At 41.7% G+C, this 18,022-nt stretch overlaps 1 protein-coding gene across 14 annotated transcripts in view; it reads left to right on the top strand.

The window, feature by feature from the left end:
- LOC126331098 (gamma-tubulin complex component 3-like) overlaps positions 1 to 18,022 on the top strand; it is a 271,857-nt gene that overhangs the window by 211,972 nt on the left and 41,863 nt on the right. The window contains exon 15 of one of the 14 annotated variants that reach the window (XM_049996453.1): positions 11,011 to 11,301. The exons of the other annotated variants lie outside the window; for them this stretch is intronic. Coding sequence (XP_049852410.1) covers positions 11,011 to 11,046 — 36 coding nt within the window. The 3' untranslated portion in view covers positions 11,047 to 11,301. Of the gene's footprint in view, positions 1 to 11,010; positions 11,302 to 18,022 lie in introns of those variants that run through there. 14 annotated transcript variants of the gene reach the window in all.

The raw sequence follows: 18,022 nt of genomic DNA, 5'->3' as shown, positions 1-18,022 counted from the left end.
TGTGAATACTTGTGCCTTTTTATTCTTTTTTTCTGTTACTTACTGTGCCAACTGTCATGTTAATCTTTCAAGCCAGTTGTTTCCATGCTCATGCCTAGCCTACTAGTGCTAGTTTATGAGGCAGCGTTTTATTTAAATTACTCAGACAGATGGATTATTTGTCAGAAAGTGATTAAATTTTCAGGAATTGTTAACAACTGATCTTTGTTACCATTAAACCGTATATGATTACTAAAAATGAATTTCAGTGTAGTATTCTTACAGTCTTTTACTGTGCGTTTTCCTACAGTTCTGTTACGAGACACAGCCTAAAATTTTTATATACATCTGTTGTTTTCTGAATGGACCATTAAGAAAATAAATACTTCGTGCACTAAAATATTTGTTGGCCTTCTAAATATTTTCATTCACCAGTCTGTACATTTTTTCCCACAAGTATAGTTTGTAGTTCCTTATTTCTTTCAACTTGTTCGCCATCCAACAAATATCTTAATGGTGCATCAGCACAGGTATCACTACACTTCGATAAAACTTTTACAGTGGCTTCTGATATATTTTCAAAGACGTTATGAATATATTCATATAATTCGCCATATTCTATCGTGTACCTACCACCTCTTTCTTAAAACCCCTACCTTTTCTTTAATAGTTGGCTTCCTCCATTTGAAATTTTCGTTGCATCACTTCATCTAATAAACTGAGCCCCAAAATTAATTCCACTGCATTGAAAAATGATGCTACTGTTACACAAAAATGACCTCAGAACAGAGAAATAACTTCTGTAGCTCTGAACCGCACTTTAACTTGCTTTCAGTCATACTGTCCGCTTTGTGACTTGAGAAACTATCTTCCCACCACCTGTTTTGTGACTCAAGAGACTATATAAAACTACCTACTGATGATCTGTTTAGAATTGAATCTCTGCATACTTGTAGAGGCATAACAACCACACTCAATTATTGCATTATCGTCTTTGTCATCATCATTCCAAAAACTGCTTTGAGGCAGCCCTCCACACTGGCCCATCCTGTGAAATCTTTTTCATTTCTGCACGACTACTGAACATTTGCAACCCCCGTGAACTTGAATGTGCTTACAGTACTCAAATCTTGATCTGTCCCAAGAAATTTTAACACCTTTCACCCTCTTGTCCCCTACACACACTTTCCTTCATTACCAAACTGATAATTCTTTGATTGCTATGAACCTGTTCTTAAAATTGACCCCTTCCTTTAGTCAAGTTGGTGCCACAAACATATTTTCTCCGTGTTCAATTTACTACCTCTCCATTAGTCATGTGATCTAAATTTGATGAATTATTATGCTGTCTGTTAGACAGAGGTATGGGATTATTAATTTGTGGTGATTTTAGTGTACATTTCTTGAATGAACCTAGAGGATGTCGAGGTTCTTCAGACCACGTACAGTTTGATCAGCCATAAATTTCCCTACAAAAATTGCTCAAGATAGTCATACCCAGATAATGTACTAATTCAACAATCAGACATTAAAAACGACACACACCTATCTGTGATGGATTATTCAGATGAGAGTGCGCAGTTAGTCACATAGTATAACTTACCTCTACGTACAATTTGGACACAGTCTGAGAAACAAGTGAGGTTGATTAATGACAAAACTACTGAATATTTTAAAGAAAGCTTAAATTATGTTGACTAGAATAAACTTAAATATAAATTCAACATTAATAGTGTGTTCTGCCAAATTGTTGTAGCCATTTTATGCACAATATGTTGACGACTGATGCAGCTGTCCTCTATAGGTGCTTTGAGTTTTGCTCTTACATTATACTCGCACCACTATTTATGGCCAAGTTCTACAGTTATAGTGTGTCTACATGGAACAGAAAAGCTTCAAGAATTAATGGAACATTTAAATTCCATCCGTTGCAATATAAAATTCATGACTTAGCATGAAAAAGAGGCCCAACTGCCATTCCTCTATCTGTTAAGTAAGAGAAAACAGTTGGATCTACGGATTGTAGTTTATGTTTGAAACCTACACACACTGACCTATGTCTCCATGCCTCGAGTCATCATGTTCTGTCACAAAGAAATTGGGTGCTAAAGACTCTGGTCTCTACAGTTTGAAAGCAACAGTGAAGGAGAAATGCAAGGTACATCAGCAACATACCTGAGTAAAACAACCAAGCAAATCAGCTGTCTCTAAGCAGTGCTTCAAATACAATCATGAAATGAAACAAAATAAGATCAGTATTGTGGTGCAAATGCCAATTTTCAGGGGCGGCATTATTAAGGAGTCCGTTGAAATAAAGCTGTCAGAAAACCTAATAGACAGGAACAGTAGTTTTCATTTATGTTATACTTGGAGCATTCAATTTATTAACATCTCATTGGCCATCACAGCCACCAGAGTTGGATAATGCTGAGAGAATTTGTGTTTCACAGAATATCAATGCGAGCTCTGAAAACCAAGACATCAAAAGGTGTAATGGAATCAGACTCGGCTATAAATAGCGTTATGAGACCAAAAGTAGACCACAGTCTGGTCGGAGTTCAGGCAGTAAGTACACATAACAGCAAAACTCGCAACACTTGAAGAAGACAGCTGGGTAAGTTGTTCAAATATAGTGCATAAATGGAAACAACAACCTGGCAGAACATTAGGAAGCACACTACTTATCAATTGCACCAAGAAAAACCTACAAGATCATATCACTTAACTCCACAGGTAGATGTTCCACAATGTACTTTAGTTGGACAAGTTCCGCCAGTAAAAAAGCTCAACTTCTCAATACATTGACCTTCATAACAAGGTGTTGAGATGAACAAGTTATAGTTATGTTCACTATAATCAAACATCACATTAATACACCAGTGACAAATAGTAATATGCACTACACAAGCTTGGCTCTAGTGCAAGAGAGAATTTGGAACACCCGACAAATGCTAGATGTCACTTCAAAAGAGCTTCTTCCTGTCTGTCTTAACCATGACAGCTGAACACTCTGCAGATTCCTGGGAATGGTTGACAATATTATATAGTAACCAGCAGAATCAGTGCAGGTGAAAATGTGTACATACCAGAAAGCAAAATTTGATTGCTTGCACAAAAAGCCAAGACAAAATGCATGGAGCCATACTGTAATTAATCTCAGTTAAACACCAGGATGAGGATACAATAAAGATCCTTGCGAATGGACTAAATTTTGAACCCACTCCGAAAATGCTATCAATAGCACATTACAGCAGAACTGTGGAGCATGTTGAAGCTTCTCTCCCACCAAAAGCAGCAGAAGTCGTTCACAACAAAACCTTCAGAGGCCTTACCATGGTGGCAATGCTAAGGTCAAACATCTTCAAGGGAAAATGAGTAGCATTGACAAATCTTGGGGAGGACAAGGGAACTGTAGTTCTACCAGTTGACAAGAGCAACTAGATGGTCCTAATAAGATGATTTTCTACCTTTTGAATGACATAGCGTAGACCTATGAATAAAAGTGAGAGGAAAATGATGACTCTTCCCATTGAGTCAGGCTCCCCACATAACATCATTAAGAGTCTTAAATACACAAGTAGCAGTGTCCCCATGACTGTATGGTCTACCAAAAATACACAAGGAAGAATTCCTCTAAGAGCTGTAATTAATAATACAGGTGCACCTACACACCAGCTCACAAAATACCTGAAATGCCTTCGTAGCGAATATGTGGGGAAGTGCAAACACTACATCTGCAACTGAATTTGTACACCATCTGTCAGTTGCAGTTCCAGGCTAAATATGTTATGATGAGCTTCAATGTAATCTCCCTCTTACTAAGAGTTCCACTTAGATTCGTTGGAACTAACCACAGAAGATTCCAATGATTGTTTCGCAAGAAAATTTTTGAGATTTTCGGGCAGCTATTTATTTCCTATTTCACGAAAAAAAATTATGGCAAACCGATGACATGGCGATGGGTAGTCCATCATCACCTGTTGTGGTGAACCTATACATGGAACACTTTGAACCAAAGGCACTGGATTCTGCAGTGTTGAAACCATTGTGTTTCTAATTGTATGTGTGGTCACATGTAGTGAAAAAACTTAAGAATTTGTGGAACATTTAAACTCCATCCATCTTAATATAAAAGTCATGATGGAATTTGAAAAAAAGGCCCAACTACCTTTTACAATAGTGCTTGCCAGGTATTATGATAAAGTTTCATCCGACACGAGATTAGCGAAATTTACTCTATGTTCCAGAGTGCTGATATTCAGTACAACAATAACACTAGTCTTATCTGGTGGCAATTGACTGTGAAAATGATTCTTATTATCGTAGGCTTTAATATTCGACATGCATAGCAGGTTCATATATCATCAGATTTAGTCTGAGTAGTGAATACGAAATACTGCCTGCCAGATAATATCACAAAACTATATGTGAAATTTATGTTTATACAACTTTTCCAGATTATCCCTTTTCTCTCTTAATTATTTCAGTGATAAGGATGAGGAAATAAGTCACACAAATACTTTAATAACAAATGTCTGAGGTTTTATTAACAGTAAAATTTAAGTCCGTCAGCTTAGAATGCTTTCCACGTAGTTATATCGCAAAGATGAATTACGCTTTTGCCTTGAAATAATATATTCTAATAGTCAGTGATTAGAACGAAATTGACTTCAGCATTGTTTGAATTATGTGTGGAAATGTACCTGGAATCTAACTCGCCCAATAGTCAAAGATATGGAAAATACTTAAAATTACTTGAAATACATGGTTTATTATAATTTCCTTGATGTGTTAGTTAAGAGAAGAATGGACAGATCCTTGAGTCACATTTGTGCAAAACCTACACACACTGACTCTTCTCCACACCTCAAGCTATCAGCAATCCTCACAAAGAAATTTGGTGCTAAAGACTGGAACACAAAAAGAAAAGGAGAGCTCACCAAAGAACTAAAACACCTGCAAATAATTTTCCAAAGGAATGGGTACTCAGATCATCAAATGGAATGGGCGATGCAATCAAAATGAAGAATGTCTGGAAAAGGTTGAGACTGAAACTGAGGAAGAGAAACCACTACTTTAACCCTGCACTATATCCATACATTTGTATGGAAACATGGCAGCCAGTGTTTTGCTCCTTTCATTTAAGATAAAAAGTATTTTTTGTAATGGTAAAGACAGTCTACGTCTCCAAAAGCCAAGTGTGTGGTGTATTCCGTGCAGATGTGGCATGTCTTACATGGGACAGACTATCAGAACAGTAGAGGAGAGATGTAAAGAACATCAGTGACGCGCCCAACTAAAACAAGCAATCAAATCAGCTGCCACTAAACACTGCCTCAAATATAATCATGAAATGAAATATGATGAGATCTGTATAATAGTGCAAACACAGTTTCTGAGACAGCAAAATTAAGAAGTCTATTGAAATAAATATGTCAGAAAACCTAATTAACAAGGATAGGGTTTTCAATTTAAATGATGCTGGGGTCCAGTAGTCAGTTTATTAAAATTTTGTCAGCCATCACATCCACCAAAGTTGGAAAATGGTGAGAGAGTGGGTGTTTCATAGCATATCTGTGAAATCTCTGGAAAAGAAAAGAGCATCAAAGGGGATAGTGAGCGACAGGAATGGAACTCGACTGTAAACAGCAGCAGGAGACCAAAAGTAGTTCACAGTTTGGTTGGAGTCGATGCAGCAAGTGCGCATATCAGCAAAACTCAGAGTTGAAGATGATGCTAGGTCACTTCTCAAAATATTGTGCATAAAATGGAAACAACTCAGTAGATCACCCGGAAATGCACTGTTAATAAGTCGCGCTGAGAAAACCTGGCAGATATCATAAATTCAACATATTTCTTCAAGAGTTTGTAATCATTTTTGAAAATAATTTTCCTAAGAAGGTAATTACATGTAATAATAGGAAATAATTAAAGAAAACTCGTGTTGAAATACAATTATCACAGTCTCTTCATAACGAAAAATGGTCTTGTACAAAATAGCCAGCATAAGTAATGACACAAAAGTATTTTCTTATTTCAAACAGTACTGTAACAATGTCAAATGTTGTTATACTGTCATGCAGTGTTCTATTTAAATTTCCATATATGATGCTGTATTATTTCTGAGTAAAATGGCATAAGAAACATGGAATGATTGATATTATTTACAGGAATAATAACAATCTGCATGATGTTTGCAGTTCTGTATCACCTAACGTGTGTTTTGGATCAGAATATTGTTTACCAAACCATGTAAATGTCTTAGATGGTTTTGTACTTCAATATGAAAACAATGTAGTCCTGTATTCAGTAACCATGCTATAAAAACTCTTACCTCTGATATTGTGACGGTCTCTTTTTTTTATGTGTGCTGGACAAAGGAGCAACGCGTTTAGAAATAAATTGATTAACTGAGTGACTTGTTCTGGTAACATCTAGTTGAAGTAACAGCGCAGTGAAAAATAAGTTGAATCAATTGCTGAATATCCCACTGGTGGCATATTCGTGAAATTGATGTGGTATCAGCTGTAGTGTACTGTGTATTTTCCAGTCTGCCTTCACTTTCAATCAGAATACCAGCAGGGATATCACTATTACTTTCTGAACCACTGCTACTTTCACTAAAATATTCTGTATCACTAGTATTTTCCAGTTACTCACGAATTTCAGTGTTGGACGCATTAAAAAAAAAAAAAATTATGAAATGAATCAAATAAACAAATTTAATAATTAACTTTAAGAAAACAATATTAAATAACAATACTGGACATAATCAACAATGTTGGATGAAATAACGAAAAGCAGTCGACAAACAAGCAATACAGTAGCAAAGTTATCGATCGACGATATTTCAGTGCAACAATACTCAGAAGTTGATAACTATCAATGTACATGTAAATCAGAACCTTGGGCTTCAATAATGAGCACAGTCGCTATTATAAGCTAAGAAAAAGTAAACAAAGTACCAACGAATTGGCACTCTGACAGTACTGGCATCAGTAGGGAGTAACAATAGAGTGTTACCTTGACATTCAGAGGGCTAAGAAAGATTGTTAAAGAAATATAGGAGTGTGCGTATCTTGTCTGAATATGACGGATCAGACAGCAAAATAAAATCAATATATGAGAAGTAAAGCTACTCACCATATGATGCTGAGTTACAATAGGCACAATAAAAAGATTCACACAGTCATAGCTTTCTGCCATTAAGGCCTCTGTCAGCAGTAGACACACACACTCACACAAACACAACTTGCACACACATCTGCAGTCTCAGAGAGCTGAAACTACACTGCGAGCAGCAGTACCAGGGCATGATGGTAGTGGCGACTAGGTGGGGGTAAGGAGGAGGCTGGGGCGGGGAGGGGGAAGGATAGTATTGTGGGAGTGGCGAACAATGAAGTGTTGCAGTTTAGATGGAGAGTAGGAGGGAAGGTGTGGGGGATAAGTAGCAGAAAGGAGAGAAATAAAAATACAAATAAAAATAATAAAAAAGTAAAAGAAATTAAAAGACTGGGTGTGGCGGTGAAATGACGGTTGTATAGTGCTGGAATGGGAACAGGGAGGGGGCTGGATGGGTGAGGACAGTGACTAACAAAGGTTGAGGCCACGAGGGTTACGGGAATATAGGATGTGTTGCAAGGAACGTTCCCATCTGCGCAATTCAGAAAAGCTGGTGTTGGTGGGAAGGATCCATATGGCACAGGCTGTGAAGCAGTCATTGAAATGAGGGGTATCATGTTTGGCAGCGTGTTCAGCTACAGGGTGGTCCACTTCTTTTTGGCCACAGTTTGTTGGTGGCCGTTCATGCGCACAGACAGCTTGTTGGTTGTCATGCCTACATCGAATGCAGCACAGTGGTTGCAGATTAGCTTGTATATCAGATGACTGGTATCACAGGTAGCCCTCCCTTTTATGTGATAGGTAATGCTACTGACTGGACTGGAGTAGGTTGTGGTAGGAGGATGTATGGGACAGGTCGTGCATCTAGGTCTATTACAGGGGTATGAGCCATGAGGTGAGGGATTGGGAGCAGGGGTTGTGTAAGGATGGATGAGTATATTGTGTAGGTTTGGTGGATGGTGGAATACCATGGTAGGAGGGGTGGGAAGGATAGTGAGGAGGAAATTTTTCATTTCAGGGTACGGTGAGAGGTAATCGAAAGCCTGGCAGAATGTAATTCAGTTGCTACAGTCCTGGATGGTACTGAGTTATGAGGGTAATGCTCCCCTGTGGCCGGACTGTGCTACTTTGGGAGGTGGTAGGAGGCTGGAAAGATAAGCCACAGGAGATTTGTTTTTGTACAAGAATGGGAGGACAATTAAAATCAGTGAAGGCTTCAGTGAGACCCTCGGTATATTTAGAGAGGGACTGCTCATCACTGCAGATGCGACAAACACGGGTGTCTAGGCTGTACGGAAGGGACTTCTTGGTATGAAATGGGTGGCAGCTGTCAAAGTGGAGGTGTTGCTGGTGGTTAGTAGGTTTGATATGGATGGAGGTACTGATGTAGCCATCTCTGAGGTGGAGGTCAACATCTAAGAAGATGGCTTGTTGGGTTGAGTAGGGCCAGCTTAAGGAAATGGGGGAGAAGTTATTGAGGTTCTGGAGGAATAATAATAATGTGTCCTCACCTTCAATTCAGATAGCAAAGATGTCATCAATGAATCTGAACCAGGTGAGGGGTTTAGGATTCTGGATTGTTATGAAGGATTCCTCTAGATGGCCTGTGAATAGGTTAGCATAGGATGGTGCCATGCAGATTCGTTTGTAGGTAATGCCTTCAAAGGAAGAGTGATTGTGGGTGAGGATATAGAGTGGTCATGGAGACTAGGAATGATGTTGTTGGTTTGGAATCCATAGGGCGTCTGGAAATGTAGTGTTCGATGCAGTAAGGCCATGGGCATTAGGAATATTAGTGTACTGGTATGTGGCATCAGTAGTGATGAGCAGGGTACCGTGTGGTAAAGGGAGAGGAACTGTGGAGAGTTGGTTGAGGAAATGGTTGGTATCCTTTATATAGAAGGATAGGTTCCAGGTAATAGGTTGAACGTGTTGGTCTACTAGAGCAGAGATTCTCTGTCCTGGGTGGTTGGGTTTATGGACTTTAGGAATCATGTAGAACGTGGGAGTGCGGGGCGTGGTAGAGGTAAGTAAAGAGATGGACTCTGAGGAGAGGTTCTGGGATGGGCCTAAGGATTTGAGTAGTGACTGGAGATCCTGCTGGATTGCTGGAATGGGATCACTGTGGCATGGTTTGTAGGTGGAAGGATCTGACAGCTGACGGAGTCCTCCTGATGCGTAATCCTTGCGGTTCAAAAGCTACAGTGGTGGAGCCTTTGTCTGCAGGTAGGATTATAAGATCGGGATCAGTTTCTAGATGGTGGACTGTTTTTTTCTGCGGATGTAAGTTTAGTATGCATGTTGAGGGATTTGGGGAATGATGGTGAGGCAAGGTTCGGGGATAAGAAATTCTGGAAAGTTAACAGGGGGTGGTTTGGAGGCAGTTGGGGTGGGTCACAGTTGGATGGAGGAGTGAACGGAGTTAGGCAAGGTTCGGTTCAATGTTGGTCTTCGGTTGAGTCTGACTGGTCGGGTTGGTGAAGAAAAAGTGTTTCCACTGTAGGGACCGGGAGAAGGTGAGGTCTTTAACTAGTTCTGCATAGTTGAATTTGGGAGTGGGGCAAAAGGTGAGGCCTTTGGAAAGGACTGATATTTCTGTGGCACTAAGGCTTCTAGAGGAAAGATTCATGACTGTGTTGTGGGTTTGTTTAGGATTTGAGTTCTGTGTGGTGGTGGGAGGGAGTTTCAGAGAGTGGGGTAAGTGTAGTAGGTCTGCGAGACAAGGTTTGTCAGCTATGAGGGGGTGTGAGGGAGGTTTGGAGGTTGTTGTAGAAGTGGTGGACAGTGGTACTCCGAGGTGGGAGTAGGAAGTGAGCAGGATGGAGAGCTTTTTGAGGTGGCATTGTGCATGTTGCTCAAGTTCCTGCAGGGCAAGAGTTTCAGTGTGTGTTATGGGTTCCAGGAATTTGGGATTACATAGTAGGAGAATTTTGCAGATGGAGAGAAGGTACTGCAAGAAGAATTGGGCTTGGTTGATATGGTTTTGCAGGACTATGTTGGTGAGGGCTAAGGATTGGCGGAATCTGAACAGGTGGAGGTCATTGTGGAAGGAGGGGTGGTAGCCAGGGATGGGTATTTTGATGGTAAGGCCATTAGGGGGTGATTTCATGAGTCAAGCAACAACGCAGGAACAGTATGTGGGACTTGGATCTGGGTAGGGATAAGGAAACTTTTCTATATTGACACAGATGAGAGGAGCAATGATCCATGGTGGTGCAAAAGTGTGAAAAAATACGTAAGAAAGTAGAATTCTGTCCGAAAAATTATGCAAAAAAAACCACCCAAATACGTGTAAAAAGTACGAAATGGATGCACGGGGGGGGGGGGGGGGGGGGGGGGGGGATTAAATCTGAGTAAGACAACAATAGTGGAAGGTGAAAACTTAATAAAATTGGTGAGAAGTCACAAAGGTCAAAGTAGAGAATAAGTAATCATTAATAAATATATGTGTATTGCGGGTAGCAGGTTTGAGGGCGGATAAGCGTAGAGAAGGGGGACGGCAGATGTGACTGGATCAGGTGGATTTTGTGGGTGTGAACAGGTATAGAACAGAGAAAGGGGGGGGGGGGGGGGTGAGGGGTTCGTAGTTAGAGATGTAAGATCGTGTGGCACATGAAAAGTGCAGGAGATAACCTGCAAAAATATGGGAACTGACACAGGGAGCATGATCAGTTTGAAGTTACAGGCTTAATATATCGGCGGGAGTAAAGTGGGACATAAGATGTTGCACCAACATTGTGCCTATCACGACTCAGCATCTGCGCTATATGGTGAGTAGCAACTTTCCTTCTCTCGTGTTGTTACATTCCATCCTGGATTTTCCATTGTTTGACTTAAAATTAATATGTGATATTTTTAAAACAGAGACATAGAAAGGCACCATACAAGATGACATTATTTCTATTACAGAGAATGGGAGCATTACAAAAGACAGTTCATGCATAGCATCAGGAAATTGGTGAAAGTGGTCCAGAACAGGAAGCAAAACAGTACACAAGAAGCAGTACAGAGGATGTTCTGTTGTACATTTGATACAACCACAAGAGGAGATTTTACTCATTACCACCCTTAACTATTTGTAGTGCACTGAGGGAGACACTGTGAGAGGAGAACACAAAAACATTGATAATGATAATTGACAAGAACACACACAAATTGGCTCAGACAGCAGATCCTGAAGTTCAACTACTATTCCAGGAGGTAAGGCTGGATAGTAAGCAGCTATTGTCCCACTAGAATTTTCACTGGAGACAGGCTGGTATGGGCTCACTACAAGCAGACAATGCAGCACAAAGTACACAAGTAGAAGACTGTTTTCTTGGTAGACTTCAAACTACCTACCCTGCTGTGGGGGCTTGCTCATATCACTCCTCTGTCGCCACTGCCACTGTGGCCTCTCGGTGTGGCAGCTGTGCTATATGCCATCTCTGGAGTGGGTTGTCAACCTATTGATGTCTGTGGTTGCTGCCTAGTGGTGCATGCTGTGTTTATGATACCAATCTCCTGCCCCCCACCCCCCCAAATCTCCTGGCCATGGTTGTGGTGCAAACTGATGGTGAGGGGAAGGTCCAGGTACAGGCACAACAGATTGGACAGGAACTGTGACTGAAGCTGGTGACAGGCTCCTTGGCATTTAGCAAACCATAAGGAAGGTGCACATGTGCATCCAGGGCTGGAGTCTCAAACCCTGGAGGACCTCCTTTCAGAGAGGAAGGCTGCAGGGTGCAGAGATATCGCCTATGGCAAAATGGACTGTTGTGATGATGGCATCAGGGATGAGGTCATGTCCACTTTCATGGGAGGCGTAGGCCTCCACCTCCATGGGAAGTGCCTCAGGCTGAGAAGCCATCTGGTCCATGGTGAATGGCTGCAAACCTTGATTCTGGCTGCATACTGAATCTGTAAAACGAAATGTAGTGGCAGTATCACAGAATCTCAGAGGCTGCAGCTGGTTCCGTTGTCTTTTGAGCAGCGATCCTGCTGGGAAGGAAACCAAAAACATGCCCCAAATCTGAAAATAAGAATCTTAGTGCTGACCGATGCTCCTCATTGGTAGGTGCAGCAGATTGAGTAGGGTGCAGTGCCAGCAGCCGTGCAGGAGTTCAGCTAGGGAAGGTCCATCTGGAGGCATTGCATGGTCGGAGGACAGGAACAGTTGCAAGGCGTGCTCCCGTGAAAGAGTTCCATGGAATTTACTCATTTGTGCCTTGAATGTTTGCACAAAAGGTCCAACTTCACCATTCAATTGTGGGTGGAGCTGTGTTGTGGTCTCTCACTCAGTATCATTGGCCATGCAAAATTGTTCAAATCCCTGTGAGGGGAACTCAGATCCATTATCGCACACTAAAACTTCCGGCAACCCCCCAATGCAAAAAATAGAAGTATGTGTTCTGAGAGTACCAGCCGACATAATACAGTTCATCAGAACAAGAAAGGGAAAATGACTGAAGGCATCCAGTACAAAAACCAATAGTGTGTCCCAGTAAGGACCAACAAAATCAATGTGGATGCTTGTCCACGACTTCTGGGGTGTGGCCAGTCAGAAAATTGTTGAGCTGGAGCTGCCTGTTGCACCTCCCAAGCGGTGCAGCATGATGTAGTGTCTTCAGTCTGGGCATCCACCCCTGGACAAGAATTATGGTGCTGAGCAAGATGCTTTCTGCTCACAATGCCCAGTGTTCCTAATGCACCATCATGCTGAAGGATATGTGGGATGATGACCCGGGGCCAGGTCATTCTCAGTGTCTAACAATTGCACTGACACGGCTGACGGTGAGTGAAGTATCGACATACTTCTGGCCGAACAATGTCTTTCACTCCCCTTGGCCACACTGTGCACGTGTAATTCAGTAACTTGCTTAAATCTGCATCCTACTGACTACTGTGCTATGTGACAAAAGTTCATGGGAAAACTGTGAACTACAGAAGCATCCAGAGCATCTATCTGACAACACAATGCTTTGGAGGAGTGGAACTGATCATCCTTGTGCACCGGTAACTTTGAGAACACAGCAGCATTGGAATGTTGAGCTGTAGATAAGCACAAGATTTTGTAGTTGTAGTCAACAGCAATAAAACCCATTGTTGCAATTTCTGCACCATATGTGGCAGAACAGGTTTGGTTGGGTGGAAGAGTGAAGTGAGTGGCTTGTGGTCTCTGACCAGTTCAGGGCTTCCACAAGTTCTGGAAATCAGGGAATCTCAAATGTTTTAGGGAAATTGGGGAGGGTGGGGGGCACTGGAGAAATCTTGTTTTTGTCTCTGTAGATGATACGATTTGTTTACTGAGATGTCATGCATCGTTGCTGGCTGTGCGCAACTGAGTACGTGCACTGCTTCCCTTGCTCCCTCATTCATAATGTTTCTCTTCTTACTATTCCCCTCAGCTTGCAGTCAGTGCTCTCACCACTTCTTGTCACTAGCCTAACAGCTGCCAACGAGAGGCAGGGGGGCATGAGGAGTGGTTTGTTTGGCTCTGATTCTCAGAGACTGTCGATGCAGTGGTTGGAGATGGCGGTCATGTGTGCACGAGTTGTGTCAGAGTGATTGTGTGAATGTGTGTGTGTGCGCTCTCATTTTCTGACAAAGACTATGGTTGAAAAATTAGTTATGAGGATGCGATTGTCTTTCCTATGTGCCTGTCTGCAGCTCAGTGATCATCTTAGTGAGTTGATACCTATCCTCGTTAGTACTGACTCTCAGGGTATTTGCGCAAGTTATCTGGGTTGATCACTGTGGTCTCATTTCATCAACATGGTGTCTGTGACATGAATAGCTGGCCACATGAGTGGACTTCTACGACGAGCCAACTTCACAGGCCATTTCTGCAGGTTTCTTTAACAGACTGGGCTTGTCGATCTGAAGCTCATTGTTTCCTCTGATGTGCAAGCCCTGCTCGTCAGATCAAGTCTGGTCAATCTGCCCTCTGGCCGGGTCTGCTTGTATGTGACATAATGCGGCAGACTTTAATGTTTTATCCATGGATCCAGGAGTGCGGTGCTCCTTGGCAGGCCAGAGACCATGGGCAATGGATTCCAGGAATTGCAACTGTCTCAGCCTAAGTACATTGTACAGTGCAGTGTTCTATAGACATTTTATTTGTTCTAGTAATTTTGGCACTTCAAAAATAATTTATATATTAGAAAGCATGGACGATAAGTAGAAGAAAATTGTGGCAGTCACTGGTGGTATGTACGCTGTGTACTAATATATTTCTCAGAAGAAAAATCACACGATACCTTTAAAATAATAGACATAACACAGTGGGTAATAACTGACAATAATGAATATAGTAGAACCAACATTTTATTGGTCACCCTATAGTGTTGGTATACACTGCTCTTCCCTGCCTTGTACACTTCTTTCAAGAAGCTTACTTTTTCTGAGGTCATTTTTGAAATCAACGAAGGTATTTTAAATCTGTCTTGCAACTCCCAAGAAAATACGTATTTTTGTCACCAAATGTGTTTTGTTTTAATGAAATAATGACAGTGGTCTTAATGAAACACACAGACCATTTGTCATGCTTTCTCCAACTAAATACAATTCATTACAGAAGATGTTGATATTAGTACGTAAGGTTTTTGCTCACAAAGGGGAGAAAGACAGAAGTCCTTACATTTTTTGTCAACTTATGTCATTACATACCCTTGCGATCTGAAAATTTCACAGAGGAAAATGCAGAAGCTTGTCTGGAAATCAGGGACATATCAGGGAATTTCACTTGGGGAAACTTGTGGCAGTCCTGCAATTAGAACTTCCTTGCATAAAGGTAATGATGGAACTTGGTTACACTGTAAATGATCGGCATTGCTGCTTTGCCTGGGTGTTATTCAGAAGTTTGGAGGCAAATGCTATTGTACGAGCTCCGACATGATGCCACAGAATAGTGCCTAGGCCAATAGAAGCAGCATCAACTGCAAACACCACAGGTTTACCCAGATCAAAATGAATGAAGCATGTGTTACTAAGTAGCACTCATTTCAATTGATCAAAAGCCATCTGACATTCCATAGTCCATGCAAACGGGACATCCCTCTACATCAATGCTCTGCAAATCACCATGAGGTGTATGGCAGAGGGTACATCCCATGGTACCAGTTTTTAGGGTTTCTTCGTCTTCCGTTCACATACGGAGAGCGGGAAGAATGATTGTATGAATGCCTGTGTGTGTGCCTTACAGCTTAACTTCTGAAACATAGCTGTGATCTGAGATGTGTGAGGAATGAATTTGAAGTATTAGTTCAGTTTGCCTAACAATGCTTGCAGTCCCTTTTGATTTTTGGGAGCCGGCAAATCTTTGATGGCTCGCAGATGGGTCTGGGTGGGGTGAATACCGTGCACGTTAATGGCATGTTCCAGATATTCTGTTTGTGTCTCGAAAAAAAGAGCTCCTGTCTTTGCGACACATGAAAAAGTTGCTCGAGACCGCCTAAATGTTCTTCTGTAGAATATCCAGACACGACGATGTCATCGAGATAATTTGAGCAAGAAGGCACCTTGGCAGCCATTGTTCTAAAAAGCGTTGAAAGATTCCCGGTGCTGAGACACTGCTGAAGGGCAGGTGTTGAAAGTTCCTAAAACTGGAATTTCCTGTCCATTATAAGCTGACAACTCATGCATAGCTGGACTCAGTATTTGTGAACCTAAGCATTCATAAGTAAGTTTGTTCAGAAGTGTAACTGAAGCACCAGTGTCCAGTTGCAATTTTACATCTTTCTTAGTCACTGTCAAGGTAACAAACACTTCGTCCCGACTATGTTCCACATCTAAGAGAGAACTATCCCCTCCTGCCCGTTGCTGTGAGCCACTACAGTGTGTGACAGGTGAAGAGGGGAAACACTTACTAGTGGATCAGTGTTTGCATTGGCATGATTTGCTTGGCACGTGCAAATCACCCAACTGGTGTTTGCTAAGTTTTGTATGTGGTGCAACCTTTCACACGTTTACTGCAGCCACTGTCACTGCTCCAACAAATATAATAATGAAATCAATCAATTTTTGACAACTATGGATAGATAAAAAATCTACTCACTAAGCAGCGGCAGGACACACGTATAAAAGGAGGTTATAATTAGGCAAGCTGTCTGAGCCAGTGGCTCCTGTTTCAGGCAGAAGGGTTAAAGGTGAAGGAGAGGAATGAAGAAAAAGGGATTGGTGAGGTCTAGGAAAAGAGTTAGATTCCAGGAAAGTCACCCAGAATTGCAGGTCAGTGGAGACTTACCAGATGGGATGAGAAGGAACAACTGGCTGTTGGGGACGGCACTGGACAAGATTTGAAAACCTGAGACCTTAAAGGTGCAAGACAGAGATTACTGCGTAACATCGTGCATGAGTTAATAAGAGTGAAAAGCTTCGTGCATTGTACATAACAGGTTGAAAGGGGGTGGCAAAAAATAGACAGGTAAGAAAATGGAAGTTGTAGAAAACTAAAATGGAGTGAAGAAATTGGTAGTTACTGTGAAGAAATGCTGAGACAGAAGAAATTAACATAAATTAAGGCCAGGTGGGTGGAGAGAACCGAAGACATGTCGTAGCACTAGCTCTCACCTGCAGAGTTCTGAAAACTGGTATCTGGGGGAAGAACACAGATGGCCCATATGGTGAAACAGGCACTGACATCATGATTATCATGTTGTAGAGCTTTCTCTGCAACAAGATATTGTGTGTTGCCAGAATACACCCTCTGCTTATGCTCATTCATCCTAACTAATAATTTGGTGGTTGTCATGCCGATTAAAATGTTGAACAGTGGTTACATAGTAGCTAATAGATGACATATCGTTTCACATATGGCTCTCCTTTTAATAGTATATGTTTTGCCAGTTCTAGGGCTGATATAGGTAGTAGTAGGAGGGTGCCTAAGGCAAGTCTTGCAGCGGAAATAGGGTCACAGGGGTAGGAGCCATAGGGTAGGGAATGGGTGCAGAAGGAGCATAGGGTCTGACAAGAGTATTGCGTAGATTAGGAGGGTGGTGAAAAGCTATTCTAGGTGTGGTGGGCAAAATATCAGACAGACTGGATCTAATTTCAGAGCATGATTTTAGAAAGTCATGGTCTTGTCGAAGTAGCTGATTCATACATTCCAGACCAGAATAATACTGAGTGATCAGTGGTGTGCTCTGAAGTTGTTTTTTGGAGGGTCAGCAGTACCAGAATTGAGCTGGGCAATATGCTTTTGAGCTGGGCTGGTGGGGTAGTTACTTCCAGTGAAGGCTGAGATGAGAATGGTGGTGTATTGGTGTGAAGAACCCACAATTGAACAAATATATTTGTCTTGGATGCCAAGGCTGTATGGGAGGGAACATTGGACATGGAAAGGATGGCAACTGTCAACACGTAAGAACTGTTGTTTGTTAGTAGTTTTAATGTGGACAGGAGAATGTAGCAGGCCTTTGGTGAGGATGAGCTCAACTGCAAGGAAGTTGGCACGAAATTCGGAATAGGACCATGTGAAAATTAATTGGGAGAAGGTATTCAGAGATTCACCATGAGTCCATTTGGTAAAGATGTCATCAATGTATCTAAACCAAACCAGGGGCTGAAGACTTACGGGTCCCCGGAAAGCCCTCTCCAAGCGAGCCATGAAACGGTTGGCATAAGAAGGAGCCATCCAGATTCCCATGGCTGTTCCCCTGATCTGTTTCTGCATCAGCCCCTCAGAGGTGATGTTGTCATTGGTAAGTATGAATGTGATTAAGGTGAATAGGAAAGACATCATAGGTTTGAAATCAGGTGGACAATGACTGAGGAAATGTTCAGCAGCAGACAGACCGTGTAAGTGGGGGATGTTGGTATAGAGTGAGGTGGCGTCATGGTGACAAGTAAGGTGTGTGGTCTCAGTGGGACAGGCACAGACTTAAGACAACCTAAGAGTTGATTAGTATCTTTGATATGGAAGGGAAGTCCTTGTACTGCGGGT

The sequence above is a fragment of the Schistocerca gregaria genome, chromosome 2 (assembly GCF_023897955.1).
Source record: "Schistocerca gregaria isolate iqSchGreg1 chromosome 2, iqSchGreg1.2, whole genome shotgun sequence".
Taxonomy (NCBI): domain Eukaryota; kingdom Metazoa; phylum Arthropoda; class Insecta; order Orthoptera; family Acrididae; genus Schistocerca; species Schistocerca gregaria.
The sequence above is the reverse complement of the archived record's forward strand: the minus strand, read 5'-3'. Positions and strand labels throughout refer to the sequence as shown.